Source organism: Ylistrum balloti, unplaced genomic scaffold (assembly GCF_031769215.1).
Source record: "Ylistrum balloti isolate Yb309-2 unplaced genomic scaffold, AGI_CSIRO_Ybal_v1 Utg370664, whole genome shotgun sequence".
Taxonomy (NCBI): Eukaryota; Metazoa; Mollusca; class Bivalvia; order Pectinida; family Pectinidae; genus Ylistrum; species Ylistrum balloti.
This window is the reverse complement of record NW_026782402.1, coordinates 121,107-135,000: the sequence shown is the minus strand read 5'-3', so window position 1 is coordinate 135,000 and position 13,894 is coordinate 121,107. Positions and strand designations below refer to the sequence as shown.

Genomic DNA, 13,894 nt, shown 5'->3' with positions numbered 1-13,894 from the left:
GTCCATGCCGATTACTATAAAGGAAAAGTAGATAAACACACAAATCTATTCTCTGTATCGCTAATATCGCTAACGAATACATACATGTTATATTTCAACTATTTGAGAGAGAAAGTAGACAAACAAATACAAACATTATCTATCTCAACTGTTTAGGAGGGAGTGTAGACAAAAAATGAAAACATTATCTATTTCAAAAGTATAAGTTGGAAAGGAGACAAACAACGCAAACATGGTATAGTTCACTTGTTTAAGAGGGAAAGAAGAAAAAAGTAGACAAACAAATACTAATAGAGTGTATTTCAACAGTTTTAATGGAAATCTAGTCAAATACATTGTGCATTTTCCAATATATTATAAAAATGAATTCAAATGCATCAGGGGGGAAATAGAGAAATGTATTTCCCATAAAACAGTAATGCACACAGGCAGAAATGCTATCCATACCAACAGTAGTATTTAAAAGCGCCTGTTACTATCAGTAGAGATCGTATTCTACATGCCGTTACACGATAATAATCATGACTAATTATTCATCGTTTACTTTGGTAGTTAATTAACATAAGAAAAAGTGTATATCATATTTTGGCAGACAGGTGAGAGGATAGCATTACTTACGCTGTATACTCCAACATAGACTAAACGTACGGTAGTGACTCTAAATCTTTAATATCTAGATTAATGGTATGACATCATGTGATAAACAAAGGGAAAGCGGTTTCCAAATGATCTGGATTGGATACAAATACTTACTTATCAGAAGCTGCATTTCATGAAATGGTTTTGATGTTTTTATTACTGATGGCGTGTTAAGCAGGCAAAAATGTGTCCATTCTACAACTAGACTTACCTAACACTTTTTTATTATCAAGTTTGTTTTTTCACTTCTGTGTCCCTTATAAAGCTCTGATCTATTTCCAAATTAGAAATTAAAGCGATTGGTAAAGCATTTATAACTTAAGAAATATGACATATTTTGCAGAAAAATCATTTCAGCGTTTTTCGCGTCAATCGTATATTTCTGTTAGTGCTGTTAATCATTAGCTCGTCGTTTTACCAAAAAAAGTGATAATTCGTTAAAATTCGATAACCCCAAATAAAGCACGTTTACATGTCCACGTAACACCAATATTAAGTCTGCCCTATTGTTTATACACCAGAATGAACGAATGTCACGAAAACTCGAGCAAAACCAGATTCGCTAGGCCGATGACGGCTTCATTTTCACAATAGTAGAAGTTATTATGAACAAATAGTAAATGTTAAAATTATGTTTATTTGATAATATTGATTCAATAAAAGAGAGATTTGATTACTAAACGGCCAAAACAATACTCCTTTTTTGTATGATCTGCAAAGAAAGTACAAATTGGTTATAATGTGATTAGAGGTAGTTAAAATGAGCATAGCATAGCAATTAAAGCAATCAATCATCTAAAGCATATGTATATTAACAAGAAATGTGTTAATTATCAACTCAGTTAATTAACTAATTATATATTCTCATGTCCTTGTTTATCAATAGAAATATACCTGATATATGTATATACACACATTATCTGTATGATTAATTATTAAGGTAAGCTGCAAAAGTTGAGGTCTACGGGTAATAGTCCTTGAGCGGTCAACAACCCCTGCCACTCCCCTTCCCCAAGGGAAATTTTGGAGGGTATGCTGATAATAAATTGTTATGCTCCTTGATGTGCAACCTTCTATATATTTGAATTTAAAGGGACTGTTATGTGCCATAGTTGCAGGTTGATGTTGATATTGTGTATACGTTTAACAGAAATTATGAACATTAACCTGCCCTTTTGAAGAAAATTACCAAATGAAATTCGAATATATTAAAATCATGCTGATTAAATCTTGTCCCATACAGATTATTCTAACTTCACTAAACATTATTTTCATGATTCTGTTTACGTAGGAACATTTCCGTGTTCTCCGAATATATGTTAGGAAGAGGAAAAGTCATATAAATATGATCTGCTAAAAAAATAAAGTTCTTTTATTACATCATCAAAATGATATCAATCACTGACTACAGCAACAAAACATTTTAGTCAAAAGTATTTGCCTTTCTAACATGAAACCTACCACAACGGGCACCTGAGACTTGTAGAATTGGGGTATCAGTTATAAAGACCGGTCTTTGTGGTATGAGAAATGAAAACTTTACAATATTGAAGATTTATATCTGGTCTTGTTCATGTGAAATGTTGTAATTTTTCCAATGCAATGAAATAAACAAAGTTATTCATCATATTTGTCTGTTTGTCTGTCTGCCATTTGCTATAAATGATATGCATGTCAGCATTTACAACAGAACGTAACCAACTGTGAATTTAGATATTATAGCTACATGGAAAATGATAAATGGATACCATTGTGAAGTTCTCGCGTCTCGTTCAGATGTTCATGTATGTTGTATCTTTGATGTTTTATTTCAGTTTTCTATAGCCGTTTAACGTATTTCTCATGCGTGATATATTGGTCAATACATGACAACAGTAATCCAACATTTGTGTTCATATAGAATAATCCAAGACTAATATGCATTCACGGTCGAAATATTTGCTGTACTTGTAGTAAGCGCAGCGGAATTCATGATATCCCACTTAAAGTAATCATTCTGATTTGGTTTATTTTATTTAGCTGGGCCTGTGAAACCATGGGGTCAGTTTGAGTCAAAATCTGGTAGGGTAGCTTCATCACTGAACAACATACAGGAGCACCGTCACATGTCATGTAGAACAATCACGGTTAAGGTTTGCCCAAAGACACAACGATATCACAGACCTGTCCGTGATAATTGAATTGTTGAGATGTCATTGTGAGCAGAAATCAACAGCTGAAAACGAGAGAACATTAAAAAAAATAATAATAAAGAAATGTAATTAGCTATTGAAGTCGAAGGTTTTGTTTTGCAAGACAGAAAACCGGTACTATATTTAATGAAACCAGAACAAAAGGTTACAAAGTGAATACAAAAAAAATAAAAACTATAGGATCAGAATACCTGCGTCGTATCAAAATAACGCCTCGTCATCAAAGTGAGAGCAAGGGCAGTTATAACCAACACACAAGATACAGAGATAAACGTGATCAGGGGGACAACATCTGACCATATCAGGAAATACAGTTCGTATTTGACTATACTGTACCTAGTTATAAATTTATATTTAAAGGTGATATTAATTCTTTGGTACAATCGTCACGATTGCAAGTGGTAGACACTGCTAGTGGATTTTTTGTACCCGATGTTTGCTGTAACTTGTATGCAAACGTTCAATCGACATTTACGAATCTAACTTTATTTTAGGGTAAGTGCACCTCCGATCTGGTTTTGGACATTTATTTCCAACAAATTTCGATTATCTTTCGTCGTCTCCTTTGTTTAATGAGGCAGGCCTTTCGCATATCACTGAGGAGTCCTATAAGCACAAACCGGTTGTATGGTGCTGTTAAATCTATTATTAGATATGCTGCAACTAGTTTTAATTTCTAATCTTACACTTGGTCGTTTGTTTAATGTTTTCAATATTGCTATAATAGTAATACTTGTCCATAGTCATGAACAATGTTATCAATGATTCTCAAATAAATAAATAAATAAAAATAAATAAATATAAATAAATAAATAGATAAAAAAATTTTGGGTGAGTCTTTTTTTCGTACTAACTCTGGAATATTAATCTGGAGAAGAAGACCTGAAGTTCATGTGTTGTTATAAATGTGTTCACTACAATGTGTGGCAGTATGATTTCTCCAAGAAGAAAATATACAGGTAAACAACGACCTGATAAGTTATATATTTGTTATCGATACACTTGTCAGAAGTCATCTTAAGCATAAAGGGAAAGTTCTAAACATTTGTATACAATAACGTCGTTTCTGAAAAAAAAAACAAAGACATATCAACAGAATGTGAACCCGAAGTCAATTTCTATGAAACTATGATCAAATATGAACTACAGAAATATTTATAGGGAGGCACAGTAAAGATGTACACGAACAATACAACCAAATGTTCCTGAAGGGAATCATCTGTTGCCTCTTGGACAAAACCCGCGATGTAAACCTTGGTCATTCTCAGTAGGTATTGTTACGTTCACGTCATTTTCATGAAAAAATTGACAGGTCAAAATATGTCAAAAAGGAATCAAGGACAAGTGTTTGACACCACATTTCGAACTCAACATTTAAAGATAGATATATATCAGGCTACCATAGACACAGAACGATTAGTCATGGGGACATTTGATTACCAGCTGTTGTCGAAAACACAATATGAAAATGTTTCTATAGATGCCCATGTAACAGATCGTCACAGATGGATGCGATAGGAAAATTCATTGACACACACACACACACACACACACACACACACACACACACACACACACACACACACACACACACACACACACACACACACACACACACACACACACACACACACACACACACACACACACACACACACACACACACACACACACACACACACACACACAGATATATATATATAAGTATGTATGTATATATGGACGAGATTCTGTGGAAGAGTTAACTGATCTGGGGCCTATTCAACCATATTCAAAATGATATTTACATTAACATGATTTCTATCAAAAATACTTTTTATTCTATTTATAGATACATTCATTCACCCCATAACAACAAAATGTCTTATTTTAATCAACAATTGCTTATGTAGAGTGGAACTGAGATGTATCCGATAAACTCTTTTCCTCGGAGAGTGACACTGAATGTGTCTTTTTTTCTGCGATCACATATATGCTCAATGGCCAGCGTGCACAACGTACCGACATTACTATGAAACAGTTTTGATATTTGAATCGTTTTCTTTCATACAGTTTTTTGTCCTTATATTTGGTTTAGGTTATATGTATGTGATATACCTTATGCAATATTTTGTCTTATTTTGTGTGTTATGAAAGGGGCAGATTGACTCGAAAATTTGAAAATTCACTTGTTCGTACTGTCATCATTAATAAGTTGATTATATATATAATATATATATAACAGGTAGCCGTAAGCACATAGAGAAAAAACCAAGAAATAATAAAAATGCCACCGTACACATCTATAGGAAAAGTCGTGGTAGAAACTAGGTGAAGAAATAATGATTATTATGCTGATAAAGAAATGTTTTCATAGATATTGTTATCATGTTGGTAAGTAGCTGTAGTTTGCATCGTGATAATTATATTCATCGTAAACCCATAGTTGTATTTGGCAGATATGAAAGATGCTGTAATAGTCATCAAGAAAAGAACTCTCGAAAAAGATGACAAAGAAATCGTCTCATGATTAAATCGCACACCAACTGTGTTCAATGTTCCTTGGCGAGATATATACCGGGTTTTTTTTGTTCAATTCAAGTTTAGAATTAGACATATTATAGACAGATAAATCTTTCTAGGGCTCATTTGTGACTAGAAAGTGACGGAGGAATATTAAGTTTTGCCAGTATATAGAAATCTAAAGACTTGTAATCATCGGGGTAGTTATAACCTTCAACTGTATGCAATAAAATATGTAATACATGAATATATACATTAAGAAGCAATTGACGAGTCTAAAGAGCAATTTCTCTTCAGATGTTTGATGATTCAGTTCGTTTCAGTCTTCATAATGATCCAGTATGTTTCTGTCATATTAAAACTTGTTCGCATTATTGCAATTTTTATTCTACAGGTAGTGTTTTATCTGTTTGAATTAATTATAACACATTATTATTCTCCTACTTCTCACATATATCCCAATTTGTATGTCGGTCTTCCACGTGTCAGATTATCGTCACCTACATGTCAATCACATGAATATGAAAGGGTATTGACTACTTGACATACGTAAGAATGCTTAAATATACTTTATTTCGCCAATGAACAAAACCAGTCTGGTGATTGCTCACAAACTGATCACACAAAATTGCACTACACTATCAATTTTGAGAAGTAATTGAGAGTCTCTGTTTCTGAAAATAAGTAAATTAAAGTCTGGTTTTGTTAATGTTATGCTGACAATCCTTTTAACAAGGTGTCTCTACATTTACGTCGGAATATTGAACATAAATCAAGGATGCAGATGGATCCGTTGAAGGACACATCTGTCTACAATGAAACACAAAAAGACAAAAGTTCAAACACAAAGGATTACATCGGATAGAAGTTTATTCATTGATAACTACATCAAGAGCAGGGTTCAATGAAAAATGAAACACAATATAGTCACCAATGGTTTTAATCTACGCCATGTTTTCATCGTTAAGATTCAACTTTTCAAAGATATTTAACAAGAATAAATTTATATTTTACAGTATCTACCGATGATAACCATCGATATATATTTTTGTTTTTTTCTTTCATGAAATATATATATATATTATATAGGTATAAAAAAAAACAAAAAAAAGTTGTCTACTGTCCATTTGTAACAACGAAACAAACCCCATCAAGTATCAGGTGCATACATCATGTTTTTACCAGGTTTTGTTGGAATAAAATAAATTATTTTCAGTGTTGTGAATTTTTTCATAAATCTTTAATTGCATTTCTTATGATACTTGCAAGACAAAAATATTCAAATCAATTAATAGTATTTTTCAATATAGAATAACGTTATTAATTTGATATTTCTGCTATAACTTTAAGTTGAATTATGATTTCATTCTTTATTTTCTTAACCAACAGGAAACTGCGACACAGCAAAAGGAAAAGCGATCTCTTCTTGAGATACGGATTCTAGGGATGCCGGTAACCTTTTTGGTAAAAAGAACAGATAACATATATTGAACGATTTCATTTTCAAACACAATCATACTTTAATGTGTAATGACAAAAACGTGAAACACTAAATTGTGAAACATAGGCTTTGAAGAGAAAAAAAGGACATTGCACTATCTTTGTGATTGGGGCCTGTAATGAACCCCGGTATTCGAGGATAATGGTATATATACAAAACACACAACAGTGCGGACAGACGGACAATATATCACGACACGTGCTTTCTACGATATTTCAACTTAACGATAAATAAATAGTATTCCCATTTGTATGTTTCCTGTGGTGCAGCTTCGTATTCTTTATTACGTAATGACGTTGCTTTTGACGTCATCAGGTTGCATTATCAAAAGACACACATTTCTATGGTAAAGTTAACAGTTAAAAACTGTTGTTGTTTCATGAATATAATAAATAATGCCGAGGAATAAAATGTTCTCCAATTTGATTTCTTCTGGAATGGGGCAAACGTCCAACCAAGGCCCAGGGTATGGCCAGGTGTCCATTCTTAAACAGTGTTACAAATCAACGACGAAATGGCTTCATTTGATATGCAGTTTCACTGAAGAGCTCTATATGCAAATTAGCTGCCCTTCCTGTGGCGTAACCGTTTATCAGACATGTTAAATGATTATCCTGACCAACGGGATATATTCCAGGAAACTACTTTAGTACTGACAGTCATAAGAAAATACTAATCTGCCACACTCACTGTTAAATGTTTTAACAAAGTCTGTCACACAGCTTGTGCACTTATAAATAATGTTGATAACAATCACTTTACACACAAATTGTCAATCTTGGAATGACGTTGGTTGAAGGTAAAAAAAATGTTCATGTATATATATCAAAACGGATGTGACGTCATCACCAGGCTTCCGTCATTTCCTGTGGAGGATGAGACAGTGAGGTAAAAGAGTTAGCAAGGGACCTTGGCGGACCCCCGGGTCCGAAAGGGCTTTCGTGACTGTGGAGTACCAGAGAATCAGGGGATCCTGATGAGGGCATCATATCACTTGGCATGAATTGACTTTCTGGAACCATGTTTCCTGAAACAAAAAAGAACATCATATATATTTTAAACAAACAGAATCATCAATATATTTCATATGTAGGTTTGATATAACCTCAATAGTCAAATATCAGAGACTGAATCGATCAGGATTTAATGTTTTCTTATGTAAGTTGTAAACATACGGTATTGAGTAGGAAATGTTCATATCAATACCAACTACACAACTTTTATAAAGAATAAGGACAGACGAATTAGGGCGTAAACTTTTAATACACTACAGATCAGTTGGTGTGTCGGGAACACCTGGAAGTACTTAAGAAAATAGAAAGAAACTACATGAGGACAAAGGTTTCGTTGTAATGTTCGAACCCAGTGTGAGTTTTGTGTACGGACTTTCCAACTGTTTTCTATACATCCGCTTTAGAAATATATATATTGTGTTGAATAATATTTTTGTTTTTTTATAGCATAACCTATAATGAAATATTCTAGATCGATAATTTTTTTAATATTTCAACCTAAAATTGAAAATGTTGGAAAATAACAACCTAGAAAAAATACTTGTAAACATATGTAGTTCTACCTGTTCTGTTTGTAGGAATACAATTCTATTTTGTATTGATCAGTGTCACGTTAATGTTTGTGCGCACCAACACACAATAATAAAGTAAACCATCCCTGTTCGTACGTTAACATGTCACCTTCTACTGTTTATTAACTACTGAAATGTGTCCGATACCTCTTCGCTTCATTTATCCCCCGTCCACGCCATTTCACGTGCATAAATAAGCGGGTACAATGGCCCACGTGTCGCCGTTCGAACACGAGTGAATTGTTGTTGCATCTGCTAACGGTAATCACTAGTTCATACACTTCTGTATCGACCTATCGACTGTAGTGAACGCCAGCACAAGGTGGCGTACGCTAGCCCACCCCATGAATATCGACATACAATGTTAGAATTTCTGAAAAATATATTTGAATAGTTTAGACTGAGCTTCTATTCGGGCAAGAGATGTTTATTAATGCTAGTTGATTTATCATATACTCCTAGCTGATGTAAATAGTTAGAAAAAAAAATGCGACTATCGTTAATAGCATTATCTAACATCTTCAGCCGGTGCGGTAATTTATGATGTTTAAGTCAAAATAAAATAATAATTTTGTTTGTATGGTAGTATGGTTATAATAACAAAGAAAGAAACAGCAAATTGAGTTGATATAAAACATATATACATTTCTTTATTGCACGAGTTAAAGAACGCGGCCAATTAGCTTTGCATCTTTATAATTTCTGGGTATCGCACATTGTTGTCATTTGAAAAAGAGGATAGGGAAGTTAACTGTTTTGGAGGATCTCTGAATCCGTGATACTTGTTTTAACCCTAATGTCACGTTTAACATCTCATGATACAAAGATGATTCAAAACTTTTTCACTTTTCAGACAAAAGTTGTATTACCTATCTACATTTCTTGCAAAACACGTGTAATATCAATAAATTGTCTTAGAAAGAACATCAGTCCTTTTTTTAATGACTGCTTGTAATTCGATGTTTTGAGAACAAAGTTAATTTACGATCTAGCATATCAGTTTGATTTTTATATCTCAAACGTAGATGTATTCATCAAAATATATTCTACAAAGATAGGAGAGTCATATACTTTGATCGCACATTCAAGGAAATAGATTATATTGGTTCATTCTTACTTCAACTGGCAGTACTACCTTCATTCATATTCGCTTTACTTCTCAGAGCTACCACATCAAATGCTGTATGCATTTACTCTTATTGTTCCCTTCCTTGGCCCCCCCTTCTAATTTCAAAGACGAGCTCGTGCTTCAGTTCTCCATAACTGGTTGGTTTAATGAGATTCTCCAAGATCTCGTGATAGTTGTAAAAGGAAATAGAACAAACCTCGAGAGAAAATATTGTTTCACGATCAATACGCTTCTGCCTTATCTTTCACCACAGACCAGCCCCCTGTACCATTGCGAGCAGACGACAGCCAAACGCGAGCGCCAAAATCCAATTTCCTAATTTAGCTTAAATAAACAGGTCGTTGGCAATGCGCACACAAATAAAAATTAAAGAATGTAATTCCAGTGTATTCTTCAAGGAGCATGCTATCTTTTTCTTCATTAGTCGGTTTAAATGACTATTTGTTTCTCATATATCACATTATAAAATTTCTTGTATTAAACAAGTTGTAAATTTGTCAATTTCCGCACAGCAGTTTGCCCTGTTTTTTAAAAACAATTAATAATACGTTGTGATATTTTACGTACGAAAATTACTTTAATGTTTTGGGTTTTTTTTATTATTTTTTTAATTCGACAATCAGTTATGATTATTATTCTTAATGCTAATATACTAATACACTTTTTAAAAAATGTTTTAGGAAATCTGAATGAAATTTAACAATAAATAATTTTCAACAAACAATAAAATATTTTTGTAAAATTATCAGAATTTAAAGTTATGTATGTGTTTTTAGACATTGTCTATTCGTTTTTTATATTCTGGGTCATTACCTTTTATCCATCTTCTTTGTGTAATTTCAACCACTCATTAAAGTTTTAATAGATATTTTCTGACAAATATTGTACAATTGTGACCGCACCGACTCGCTCACATAGCTGCTCTAAAAAAATGTTTACCTTCAAGTCAATAAAATATTTTGGTAAGCATAATTACGCTTTGTCATAGAAACTAGTCATAATTGATCAACCCCACTTAATTAACCATATATTTTACAAGACCAGGCATATAACAACACCTGCATTGGTCATGGTCTAATAGATGCATTTAATGCCGTTCATGAGGCTATAACGCCACCCTTATCAGCTGGTGCCTGTGACGTTCCCTAACACGGAACAACCAGCTACGAATTCCCAGGTCACTAGGTATTGTTTTCTGGCTAACAAATCGTGACAAGATAAGGTTATTTTATTAGCAAACATCGTTTCAGATGATGAATGATTTAAACACAGTGACAATATGATCATAAGCCCGCAATAACAACATCAACAACATTGATATATTATAGTGAATGAGTAACTGTAGGGAAAATACGGTTCACAGATCAATGAATTTACATTTCATAGTTATCATACTGATACAGATCGGCAATGTGTATTTTCAGCTCTGAAATTCATACTGCATTGTATCATATTTTTAGTCCGTGCTGGTGTGTTTTTAAACATGAACAGTTTTGTTACAATAGTCTTCTCCAGTGGCACAGGCTGCATCTAACACAAAATAAATCAAGATGTTTACTTAGAATAATGCATGAACTTGGAGTTAATGAAATGTTTCGATATGTTTAATGAAAATGCCCCAAAGGCGCTCTGCATTGACAATATCGGTATCGTTGAGAATGGTTGTCGATCGGTTGGTACTTAATATTATCAGATGTGCAGTGAAGCTACATAAAATTTTCCTTTTTATTAACATAAAAAACTATCTGTGTGTTAATATTGTAAAAGTTCGCCATCCTTTATGCCTGAATTATTTATAAAAATATCGTTGTCAAGTTCATAACAAAATTTTTCATCACGTTGGAATAAATATATATTCATGAAAATATTAGTTTCATATACATTTTTTTTTTTTTCAATTTTGTTTTTGTTTGATAAAAACTGTCACAGTATATCAACAAACAAAACATCAATTTTTAGTTATATTTATCTAATAATGATATCTAAATTAGTTGAAATCAATTCCGGGTATGTCATCTCACATACGGGGGCCTTATTTATCTGACTTAGTCTAGCTTATATTCCTATTCATAATTTTATGTTCTTAAAATCTAAGCGATGCGAATCTATATCTGCCCGATAAGTGTGTTTTACCACACCTACGTTCATAATTGTTTCGTTTCATCCATTTTCAAGTGTTGTGTATTTGTATACTATTTAACTTCGTGTCGAATTACACCCTTTTAAATCTTGTTTCGAAATGCTAGCTCCGTTTTCCAGGATTTTTTTCCATTTGAACAATCTTATCCAAAATAAACCGGTTTTTTTTTTCGTTGGAATGATATTTTCGCAAATGTGGTACATTATTCGTCGAAAAATAATTTATTGATTTTAAAAATTAAATCGTGAAAATTTTGACAATTGTAAATAACCTGTTATACGGTATATCGTGTCCCTGATTCTAAAGGAAACAGTAAAAGTTGTTTGAAGATACGCACCATTATGATGTAAAGGCTGGTCAAGGTTAAGAGGCGGTGTGCCTCGCGATGATGGTGGTAGGAAATTGAGATTCCCAGGGCCTCCTGGCTCTCCTTGTCCGGGAAAAAAGTCGCCATAACCTTGGTAACCAGCATAAAAGTCTTGTCCGTTATCTGAAAAAGATAGATTGATAGAGAATAAATTCAGATCATCTAACTTCAGTTTTGAAGTTTTAAATTTTACTAATATAAATAAACATGACTTGATATCAAGTCAGTGGTTACAGTACATGTTTGAAATCTTAATGATTTTTCTAAAAAAAAAAAAAATTGGATCGATAACGACAGTCCATGTTTCAGTTAGTTTTATGTAATTTTTTTGTTTACATTTTGCACTAGATTTTTGGAATTTGAGTTTGGGCTATAATTATGTTTAAATATTGTTATTTTCTTCTTTTGTTTATGAAGACGACCAGTGATTCGTATACATTAATTGTAAAAGGTAGCCATCACTTTTCTTTAGTTTGATAAAAGCACGACCACTGATTCCGTATATATCTATTAATAATTATAACGATTGGGTTTCTTTTCTTCATGTTGTTTAATATCTGTGCTAAGATATGACATATCAGTTACAGTGATATTAATTATTGACCAGTAATTTAGCATGACTGAATACAATAAAAAAAGTTTATTTTTACGATGCAGCTTCAATTGAAGTTGATTTGCATCTCCTGAAAAAAAAACATTTAAATTATCAATATATTAACAGCTTTTGCTTTCCTAATTATCAAACTATGTCATCAGTGTTTTTTTTACGAATATTGCTTTGACAATAACTTGTCATTTTTGTTTTGGTTGAATAAATGATTCCGGAAGTGTTAGATTTGTGTGATAGCGGTTATGTTATCAGGAATTTCCATCATCGCGGAGTGATATTCAAAGGATCGACGAGTCAGTGATGGCGGAACGATAACTTCCGGAAGAGTAATCTCTCATCAGCCCCGCCCTATCTTATCGTGGTTGTGAAGCTGGTGACGACTCGTGTCTATATATACATATGATGACGGCTGTCGAGAGTTCGGAGGGCACCTAAACATGCATGACTACAAACAACCTATATCAGATGAAGCTGGAACGGAATGATTACAGCCCATAATGGATGCATGGCTGGCTTTGACGATTGAGATGTGTCAAAACAGTTATTGTTGTTTGGACGTGCAGTGGCCTGAACACAGTAATCGATGTCCATTTCATTAAATATAGATGTTTTTAATAAAGACTGTCGCAAGTGAGTTCGGACACGACATCACGGATCCCATCTTCATTAGTATTTCTACCCAAATTAAGTAAACAAAATATAACTACCTATGCAATCTTAACCATACGTTATAGTTTACCATTCCAAATTCGTAATCATTACTGCTTTGTTGTCAATTGGGAAGGTAGTCGTGCCTTAAAGTCGACAATAATGTCCTGACCCTGGGTTTGGTGTTAATAAATTTGGAGAACGATGACGATATTCAGTTTCTCTGAATAGTGTAAGCTACTGACTATAGATTAATATAGTTAAGATAAGACTTTAAGTTGCTTTTGTGAACTTCTATCGTTTTAAGAAAAAATTTCATAAAAATGATTGCTGAGTTGATATTGGTTGAACGTAACAAACACAATGTTTGTTCGAAAAGTAAGAAACACATCAGTGATATGAAGTGCGCTACAGTTTAATATTCTGTTTGGTTTTAATTTTCTCGCAGAGGACAATATATTTTGTGTCGATAGTGTTGAAAACTGCTGGTACATTCCTATGTCATGTGACGGTTGTTTTACAGAAAATGTCGTTCCGTGTTCTGCATGCAAACACTCATGTGAAAACGGTTCAAATAAGAA

The 13,894-nt window shown here is 33.1% G+C and overlaps 1 protein-coding gene across 1 annotated transcript in view; it reads right to left on the bottom strand.

Annotated features, from left to right (window-relative positions):
• Positions 1-7,551: 7,551 nt before the first annotated feature.
• The window catches only part of LOC132557371 (LIM/homeobox protein Lhx1-like), a 44,326-nt gene continuing 37,983 nt past the window's right edge, over positions 7,552-13,894 (bottom strand). The window contains exons 4-5 of the mRNA XM_060221863.1: positions 12,026-12,178; positions 7,552-7,861 (exon numbers count right to left, since the gene is read on the bottom strand). Of these exons, the coding sequence (XP_060077846.1) occupies positions 7,680-7,861; positions 12,026-12,178 (335 nt within the window). The 3' untranslated portion in view covers positions 7,552-7,679. The remainder of the gene's footprint in view (positions 7,862-12,025; positions 12,179-13,894) is intronic.